This window comes from Mytilus trossulus, chromosome 6 (assembly GCF_036588685.1).
Source record: "Mytilus trossulus isolate FHL-02 chromosome 6, PNRI_Mtr1.1.1.hap1, whole genome shotgun sequence".
In the NCBI taxonomy this organism is placed as follows: domain Eukaryota; kingdom Metazoa; phylum Mollusca; class Bivalvia; order Mytilida; family Mytilidae; genus Mytilus; species Mytilus trossulus.
The window spans coordinates 8,394,385-8,405,101 of record NC_086378.1 but is presented as its reverse complement, the minus strand read 5'-3'; the positions used below and the strand labels follow the sequence as shown (position 1 = coordinate 8,405,101).

At 34.1% G+C, this 10,717-nt stretch overlaps 1 protein-coding gene across 3 annotated transcripts; it reads left to right on the top strand.

The window, feature by feature from the left end:
• The first annotated feature begins 3,815 nt into the window (after positions 1–3,815).
• Positions 3,816–10,156, top strand: LOC134720708 (uncharacterized). Of its 3 annotated transcripts, none has more exons than XM_063583158.1 (2): positions 3,816–3,903; positions 8,986–10,156. In XM_063583158.1, exon 2 carries the CDS (start codon positions 9,003–9,005, stop codon positions 10,038–10,040), a length of 1,038 nt encoding a protein of 345 aa, XP_063439228.1. In that variant the 5' UTR covers positions 3,816–3,903; positions 8,986–9,002; the 3' UTR covers positions 10,041–10,156. The 3 variants fall into 3 exon arrangements, with proteins under 3 accessions (XP_063439228.1, XP_063439227.1, XP_063439229.1); XM_063583157.1 differs by lacking the exon at positions 3,816–3,903 and adding an exon at positions 5,406–5,587; XM_063583159.1 differs by lacking the exon at positions 3,816–3,903 and adding an exon at positions 7,027–7,474.
• Positions 10,157–10,717: the final 561 nt, after the last annotated feature.

Sequence of the window (10,717 nt, the reverse complement as noted above, 5' to 3'; positions counted from 1 at the left end):
GTACATGTAAGTAGTTCTTGTTCCATACTAAAGACCGTGGGTAATTTTAGAGGTAAATGTAAGTAGTTCTTGTTCCATACTAAAGACCGTGGGTAATTTTAGAGGTAAATGTAAGTAGTTCTTGTTCCATACTAAAGACCGTGGGTAATTTTAGAGGTAAATGTAAGTAGTTCTTGTTCCATACTAAAGACCGTGGTGATTTTATAGGTACATGTAAGTAATTCTTGTTCCATACTAAAGACCGTGGGTGATTTTATAGGTACATGTAAGTAGTTCTTGTTCCATACTAAAGACCGTGGGTGATTTTATAGGTTCATGTAAGTAGTTCTTGTTCCATACTAAAGACCGTGGGTGATTTTATAGGTACATGTACGTAATTCTTGTTCCATACTAAAGACCGTGGGTGATTGTATAGGTACATGTAAGTAGGTAATCTTAGTGTAAACATATTTTATTAATTATATTCAGGTACATACATAGGCATTTACATAATAATACAAGTAAAATACAAGTGGGTAATCTTATAGGTACATGTAAGTAGTTCTTGTTCCATACTAAAGACCGTGGGTAATTTTAGAGGTAAATGTAAGTAATTCTTGTTCTAATAGTGACAACCACTGTGTTAATTACTCCCACGTCACAAAATTCATTTTTGTCACAAAAGTCAATTTTGTATGCAAATAAGTTTATATTCCCAAACTTCTTTGACAAAATTGAATTCGTCATGACAAAAATGAATTTTGTCTACAAAAAGTTATAAAATGAAGTCTGTATCAAAAAGTTTTGTAAGACAAAGATGGTTTTGCTATGACAGAATTGAATTTTGTACAAAACCACAAGAGTCCCATTCGGCGCCCCGTAGCTGGTGCTTGACGTTTACAATTAGAAAGATCTTATCATAAAGGACATGTGCACTAAGTTTCAAGTTGATTGGACTTCAACTTACTTAAAAACTACCTCGACCAAAAACTTAAACCTGAAGCGGGGCAGACGGACGAACGGACTGAAGAACGAACGAACAGACGGACGGACATAATGCCCATAAATGGGACATAAAAATATAGGTTTTAATTCTCCAAGACAATTATGAAATAAGCTAATAATTTTAACGAATAAAATTGAGAATGGAAACGGGAAAAGTTTCAAAGAGACAACAACACAGAGCAAACAACAACACAAGGCCACTAAACACAGCGAGAAAACTACGCATCCGGTGGCGGGCTTCAGCTGGCCCATATACAATGATGTATACTAGTTGAGCGAAAATGGACGTCACACTTAACTCCGTAATAAATGAACAAAAATTATAAACACATACAAGGCTAACAGAGGCCAGAGGTTTCTGACTTGGGACAGGCGCAAAAATGTTGCGGGGTTAAACATGTTTTGTAAGATTTTAACCCCCACTCTAAACCCGAGGAATAAACAAACACACAGCATTATGCACAGTAAAACCCAGTTTTAAAGAAGTCAAAGGCCGATTTAAGAATAGTTAACAGAAGAAACTAACCAAATTGACAATGATTAACATTGCTTAGAAAAGAACTACTAGCAGTTGCTGATATGCCAGCTGAACATTTTAATCATCATATGAGAACCAAGGACAACCCCTTCTATGTTATTGGTTAAGTATCATTCCATCATTAAATACCCGATATTTTTTTCTAATTATAACGACGGTGAAAAATCACGTTTAGTTTATTTTGACGAAAAAATTAAATCAAGTTGACGCAAACGATAGCAGAAACCATTTGACGCCTGGCGGTAAAATTCGATCAACGATTTCTGCAATTTCAACTTGTTTGTAGACTTCGTAATGCTGATCATTTTGTTAAAAAAAAAAGAGTATTTAGCTGTTTAAAGTTTCTCTCTATCTGTTATAGGTTGCATGGTATCGGGCTAATACGGAAAAAAGTTGAAACATGGGCAATAACTCTTACAAGTAGTTGTCTGACAGATTTGGTATTTATATAAATAGATAGTACGTAGATCTCCGCATTCTGAACCTTTCTGGTACCGTCAGATTTTCTCGGTTTTAAAATACTGATCGGGACCTTGATAAACAATCCAAACATAACCATGACACAAGTATAATGATGTTGACAGAGCGGTGTTTATTTGCTTGTTTGTTTGGTTATCTTTTTTCATTCTCATTACGTTCCCAATTTGTTAATTAAACTTTGTTATAACTGTTGATGAAACATTTTATACGTATTATTTTTTTTATTTTTTAGAATCGATAAGAACATTCTTTCTAAGTTTTATTACTTTTCTTCCATCAATATTTTCCCTACGTACTTGCGGACTTGTCGAATTTCTAGTCATGGTGACATATCAGGTCACTACATGCATACGGAGAAGCTGTCGTCGAATTAGAACACGGATAAACAATAATTCAATAATACAAGTAGTTCATTTCCTGAGGATTATAATTCCAGACAGGATTTTCTTTTCAAATAATAGTACCGGTATGTGTGCACGTGTTTTATATTAAAAACAAAATATTCAGTTATTAAAATATCATACTTTTTTAATTAAAATTGGAGGATATTATGACTTTAATGGACACATCTTTTTTTTTTTTTTTTAGATATAAAGATGCAACAATGAGCAAAGCTTAAACCGCATAGTCAGCTATAAAAGGCCCCGAAAAGAGAATGTAAGACAATTCAAACATTAATGAAGTTTAGTTCATAGTTCCGTGTTTCTGTTTCTGTTCTATTTTTGCCTCAACCAAGTGTTATGACTCTTACACACAATGCTGACCAATGCTTATTACCACGAAACACAGATCATGTTCGAATTTAGGTTGCGTGACTTTTATCGTTCTTAAGTTGTGTCACTTTATAATTTTATATGCAAGCGAGGACATCATGTTTGTCCAATGGACATATTATCCATGTATTTCAATATATAATCAGCCACACTTGTGCTTTAATCTAAAATTATTGATGTTATATTCCTTAATTGGAATGAATTATTCCTCTACTTCGTAAACGGTGTGGCGAGGTCCAAAATGTCAAATGATACTTTAGCATTTCAACTTCATTATCTAGTTATAACGATTCAATAAGTATCTTGATTTGAAAACAAATATACGAATTTGTGACCCCATACCATTGAAATATCATTTAAATTTGACCCCATTCCCTTGGATATCAGAATTTCAATCGTTATAATTATTTTAACTACTTTATCGAGTAATATTGTTCAAAAACGCATCTAGAATTGAAAATCAAATTTTTGGAAAAATAGCAAATCCTGACTCGGGACAGGCACATATAAATTGTGATGGGGTTCAACGTGTTTGCGGGCGCCAATTTCAAATATGTTTATCTTCTGAATTGTACATTCGCTATCAAACATTGAAAGAAAACTTCACATTAGATGAGTATATTTTTAACAACGTATATACACGTTGGTTTTCCCGTTTGAATGATTTTACACTAGTAATTTGTGAGGCCCTTAATAGCTTGCTGTTCGTTGTGCGCCATGGCCCCGTGTTGAAGGCCGTTCCTTGACCTATAATGGTTTACTTTTATAAATTGTTACTTGGATGGATAGTTGTCTCAATGGCACTCATACCACATCTTCTTTTGTCTATACACAAGAGCTTTTCTATGAGATAATCAAGAAATGAGACAGAAGTTGACCTAAAGTTTAATTATTTGTATTACATACCAGGATCAAATAATAAATTTACATTTTAATCCCTGTCTGCATGTAAAGATCCTTACAAAATATTAATAGTTAAGCCCTGTCTGTAATGATCATTAAAAAATATAAAAAGGTTTTTTTTTCATAACAATAAATGACACAATAAACTACAGGATGCAAAACACACAATAAAATAAAACATCACTGATAGATCTTATTGAAAATTAAGTGAAAACTTATATTGTGGTGAGTAGATTGAATTTTATAAGTTGCTCTTGGATTCCGTACAGTGAATTTTAAGGTTTTTTTCTTATCAAAGACAGAATAATGTGTTTAGCATTAATTTACACTGATCCTGTAATATTTTACACAAAGTTCAAATTGACAATTTGGTAATAAATTGGAATCCGCTTGTATTACGCCACAGTATATGAACAAAGTGAAGCAGTCAGTCGATAACCTAGTTACTTTGTAATTTGGTAATAGCACTTACTCATTTCTTTAAATCAAGATTTTCCGAGACCTCGAGTCGACTTGTCTTGGTTATAGTTAAATTTTTACTTTTTTTTTATTTTTTATATGTGTCTTAATTGATACGTTACTCTAGAGCTAGCTTAAAGTACGTTGATTTTGTTAAACGAGGAATACTGCTTTCTCAAAAATTGCTAAGACGGGGCTGTGAATCAATCAAATTAAGGTCATTACTCAATATTGGCTATTATGACAAAAGTGTGTCAGCAATCATATCTGATATTCTTCCTCTATCATAATAACCCTCCATCATTACCAAACTGAACAAAGAAATAACACGACGGGTGCCGTTTAAGGTACAGGAAATGCTTACCCTTCCTGAGCACCTGATTTCACTCCTGGTTTTTAGTAGAGTTCGTGTTGTTTCTTATTTATTAAATATTTATAACTGTCTTTTATACAGTATGCCAGGTTTTCAGAATTGAAAAAGGAAATACCATACTGCAGACTTGCTTTGATAAAAATAAATGTGTCAAAAAGTTAGTTTCTAAGACTACTTTGGACTTCCGAGAATAACTCTAGATGAAAATAACAACCGAAACATAATCTAGGGGTAAATTTCCGATGGGAATTAAAATACCGTGGCCATATGCATATGCCATCTGCAAAAATTAATCAATCCCTTTAGGCTTAGACACACATGAATCAGCAGAATTTTTTTTCATTTCTGATTGAGGAGTGCTCTAAGTATTTCTACTGTAATCACTACCCGGACAACACTGAAGTTGTGAGTTAGAACCCGGTCGTGCCGGTGCACTCAAATCAAATCTTAATACATTAGGATAGTCAGTTTTTCTATCGCAGGTCGGGGGCATTTCTCCGGGCACCCTGGCTTCCTCCAATAGTAGAAACTGACCGAAAAAGCCCAATTGTCGGTGCTTAAAAGTGCGTTAAACATCCCCCCCCCCCCCCCCAAAAAAAAAAACACCAAAAAACCCCAAACAAAACAAACAAACAAAACAAACCAAACAAACAATTTAACTATCTATCAATCGGTTCTGATTTTACTCTTTTACTAGTAGTTTTTTTGTACTCTCAGGTGAAAGTTTTTGTGCTTTTCTAACCTATCTGATCTAAGGTTATCCCAAGGTTATCTCAGGGTTATTCTAAAGGTTTAACTCTAGAAAGGCATGTCGTGAGCACTGAGAATGGTATTGGTTCATTAGTTAAAATAAATCTAGTCAATGAATCACTGAACCAAAGCTGGAAGGACAATAAATATCTATCTATGCGTGTATGACATGTACATCATAATATGCAACATCAGTATGTTCATCCGTTGATATCGGAAGTTTACTATACATTCATTACATCTCTCGTAAAGGCGTAGGTGGAGGTATCCTAATTGACTGACATATTCTATAAACCTAAATTTTTGAAAGCGACATTGATAAAAAAGGTAAGTTTTCAATTAATTTTTAAACATGCATTCGCTTATTATGTAGGTTTTGTTAAATAATAAACTATCTTCCGTTACAATTGAAGATCCTATGCAATATAATGCTATTTTTTATTTGATCAAGTACAATTTAAAATTGTATATCATATATTACAATGTAACCATAAGATACAAATTACAGTACTCGAGTTCAATATAATGGTAAAAATGTTGAGCTAAGAGTAAATGACTGTCTCCATATATGCAGTGGGGGAGGGGGGAGAGGGAGGAGGGAGGGGATTGGAACCCCCCTTTTTTGGACGATGAATGCATTTACTAGTATATGGAACATGCAGTTGGAACAACTCCCCCTCTTGTCCTGGGTTAGGATCCTTTTTTTTAATATGGCTAAATCCGCCCCTGATTTGATATAATAACATGTTTTAAAATAATATGGCAGATACAATTGCTAACTGTACAAACCTGAAAGTTTAACAATACAGAAGGATACTGACTTAAAAGAATCTGGCGGCGAGAAGGAGGGTCTACATATGGCAATTGCATATACTTTTTATATGATCTACTCTAAACGTTGCCTATTTTGAAAGGCTCATGCTAAATCTTTTTAAAACCCCAGATCCGCATCTGATGATAAATATATAATGTAAAAATAAAATGATTCTATGACACTATATGTTGTGTATTATTATGTTGAATTCCTTCGCAATAGATTCAAATAATTCATGTTCTCTTGGCTTATCCAGTCTTTTTCATTTCAACTAGTAAATTGGAAATATTGATGTCAAGATTGTGTCATCAAATAAAAGTTTACCAGCAATAAAAGAATATGTAAACATAATAACATGTATAATTTTCTCTCATTTAAAATTTAAAATATCCTCAATTTGCACAATGGTGTGTCGAGAGTCAAAAAGTGCAAATAAGAGAATAATAATAAAAAAAAGTAATGAATAAAAACCTCATCAAAGGCATAAGTCTTATAATTTGGTACACCAGACGCGCGTTTCATCTGTACAAGTAATGAAGTAACTTCATTATCACTTAGAAGAAATTGGCTATAACAAACATAAAGAACATCTGGTTTAAATGTTTTCAATTTTCCTTTTTGTGAATGATATACATTAAGAAGTTAATTTGGTTAAGTATTATATATAGATCAGTTTTTTAACTGTTAATTACAGCACAAAACATGTGTTTGTTATTAGATGTTTCTCTGACTTTCACGTTTTCACATAATTGAGCAATATTGATAAGGTAAAAGACTGAACAAATATTCAGTTTGAAAATTCTCCTGGCCATCATAAAATCAAAAGGTCGACACTAACTGTACAATTTAAACATATTTTGAAACTATATAGAGCAGATAATTTTATTAATTTAAAAACTAGTTCAACAATTCATGTAGGTACAAATCATTTCTACTTCTAATTCTACGGGGGAGGCTTCATTGACAAGGCCGACTCGCAAGGGTAGTAAACTATAACGTAACTTCTACGGGGGAGGTTAAAGTCATTGACTCTCCAAGGCCGCCAATATTTAATTGTAAAAAAATATAAACTGTAAAACGCGGGGTTAGAAGGAAAAATATACATTATAACAAAAAAGTTATGACCGTTTTATTTATGTACCCGTTCACTTTCATGGATAATCTGTCGGCCATTAATAATATACATCTTAAGTGTAAATGTCACGTGATGACCGAGATAGTTGGATATGGACTCGCAAGGGTAGTAAACTATAACGTATTAACTTGACTTTTTGTATTTATGTACTCGCCAGTAAAATAATAAAACCGAAGTAACGTGGTATATCTTCTTTACAAATACTTCGAAGCGACAAATAAACATCATTCGATATCAGAGGACTTTCTGAAATAGTTATAAATTTGTAAGTGTTTTATTTATTTTTTTAGCTTGACAGTTTATTAATTTTACCATACTTCAACTAATGGAGTACAATATCATGTAAAATCTGCTTCAAATCTACCACAGAAACATATCTAATATTGCTTTGGACTTCCGAGATAATGTATAATTTTCTGTTTAATTGTATAAGGATATTTTTGAGAAATTCCTACTAACTTAACTCATCACACATTTGACCATTTATTGTAACATAGACAAATAAACTGACAGGTCAGACATGGAAAAATACATCTTCCCATTTTTAAATATAAAGTTCGATCTACAGTTCCTCAACTCGGCCGATCCTAGCGGATTCTACCGAGGGAGGGTAGCGGATTATACCGAGGATTGCCGAATGTTCCTCAATGCTCTTCAACTTTGTATTTGTTTGGCATTTTAACTGTTTTGATCTGAGCGTCACTGATGAGTCTTATGTAGACGAAACGCGCGTCTGGCGTATTAAATCATAATCCTGGTACCTTTGATAACTATTTACACCACTGGGTCGATGCCACTGCTGGTGGACGTTTCGTCCCCGAGGGTATCACCAGCCCAGTAGTCAGCACTTCGGTGTTGACATGAATATCAATTAAATGGTCATTTCTGTAAATTTTCTGTTTACAAAACTTTTAATTTTTCGAAAAACTAAGGATTTTCTTAGGCCCAGGAGTAGATTACCTTAGCCGTATTTGGCACAACTTTTAGGAATTTTTGGGTCCTCAATGCTCTTCAACTTTGTATTTGTTTGGCATTTTAACTGTTTTGATCTGAGCGTCACTGATGAGTCTTATGTAGACGAAACGCGCGTCTGGCGTATTAAATCATAATCCTGGTACCTTTGATAACTATTTACACCACTGGGTCGATGCCACTGCTGGTGGACGTTTCGTCCCCGAGGGTATCACCAGCCCAGTAGTCAGCACTTCGGTGTTGACATGAATATCAATTAAATGGTCATTTCTGTAAATTTTCTGTTTACAAAACTTTTAATTTTTCGAAAAACTAAGGATTTTCTTAGGCCCAGGAGTAGATTACCTTAGCCGTATTTGGCACAACTTTTAGGAATTTTTGGGTCCTCAATGCTCTTCAACTTTGTATTTGTTTGGCATTTTAACTGTTTTGATCTGAGCGTCACTGATGAGTCTTATGTAGACGAAACGCGCGTCTGGCGTATTAAATCATAATCCTGGTACCTTTGATAACTCCTTACACCATTCGTCTTAACTCGGCCGATTCCGAGCTGATTTTACCGAGGGAGAGTGGCGGATTATACCGAGGATTGCCGAATGTTCCTTACACCTTTCGTCTTAACTCGGCCGATTCCGAGCGGATTCTACCGAGGGAGGGTAGCGGATTATACCGAGGATTGCCGAATGTTCCTTACACATGCTTGTAGTTGTCGGACTGTAATCTTTCTTTATGTATATTTATTTTATTTGCTTAAAATGTTACTTTCAGTGACAATAACATGCTCTCATTATTTTATTCTCTCAGATATATTGGAAGTGACCATGACAGATTTCCATCTCCCTATCATAGACCTATCAAAGTCTAAAACTCACAGAGACGAACTGTCAAGACAACTTGTTAACGCTTTAGAAACAGTTGGATTTCTTTATATCGATAATGTCGATGGGGCAGATTTTGAGAAAATGTTTCAGTGCTCTAAATGGTTCTTCGATCAATCAAACGAAATTAAACGAAAAGTAATGAGAAATTACTGGAATCCAGAAAATACAAATTTGTATAGAGGATATTTTCCAGTCGTAGAAGATTATCCAAATCACAATGAATGTTTTGAATTCGGCCGTGACATATCTATCGATGATAAAGACAATAATCCAGAAAATTGGTTTTACGAACGTACTCCATGGCCGAAAGAAGATGCAAATTTTGCATTTAAAGATGTCTTTCAAAACCAATATGAAGCAGCACATACGGCAGCCATGGAAATTCTTCGACTTGTAGCAAGAGGTGTTGGTTTAGGAGAGGAGACATTTGTTGAGATGTTTACGGATAAACCATGCAGTACTTTCCGTCTTACACACTACCCTCCATGGAACGACACACCATCTCCTAATGCTATTATTACTGATGATGGTAAATGTGTCACACTGTCTCAGCACACTGATACCAATTTTCTCACATTGATATGTACTTTTGCTTATCAGGGACTCGAAATACTTGGTGCGGATGGTAGTTGGAACCCAGTTGCTCCAAGGAAAAATAGTTTCGTCATGAATATCGGGGATTTGTTTGCAAAGATGACGAATGGGAGATTCAAAGCAACAATTCACCGCGTATTAGATATTGGAGTAGATCGGTACTCTTCTGGATTTTTCCTTGAACCATCATACGAAAGTGATGTAGGAGTTAACCTGCTATCCAAATCCGAAGATTCAAAACACATTCCTGAGAAATATGGACCATATATGATCAATGCAACCAAATATGTTAAGCAGCACTACCTTGAATACGAAGGGCTGCCAGATTTTGAAAATGTCAGAGAAAAATATTACGGGAAAAATAAAGATGAATTATTAAACTGATCTGTGTAATAAGTATGTATGGTGTGAAACAAATACTGTTTGCGCTTTAGTTGTACATAAATTTATTAATGTTTATAAATATACATATATATATATTTAAAATAAAATATTTAGTAATGCTCATTATTTGTATATTTCAGTAGATATGATAAATTTATTATTCCAAAATATTTTTAAACGAAACCAGATTTTTATCAGGCATATTCACTTAAGTGCGATTTGATAAATGAGAAAATGGAAATCAAAATTTTCATATTTAGATATAAGAAGATGTGGTATAAGTCCCAATGAAACAACTCTCCGTCCAAATTTGTAAAAGAAAAACCATTATAGGTCAAAGTACGGTCTTCAACACAAAGCATTGGCTCACACCGAACAGTAAGATATAGAGAGCCCTACAAATGACTAGTGTTAAACCATTCAAACGGGAAAACCAAAGGTATAATCTATATATAAAAAATAAGAAATGAGAACGACTTATGAACCACATCAACAAATAACAACTACTGAACATCAGGTTCCTGACTTAGAACAGGTGCAAACAAATGCAGCTGGTTTTAACGTCTAAATATGTACCAACCTTCACCCTTACACCCCAAAATAGTGTATGATCACAACAAAGAAACATATATCGTTTTTTAGACCACCCTTCCAAAAAAAATGTGAGCTTTTCCTAT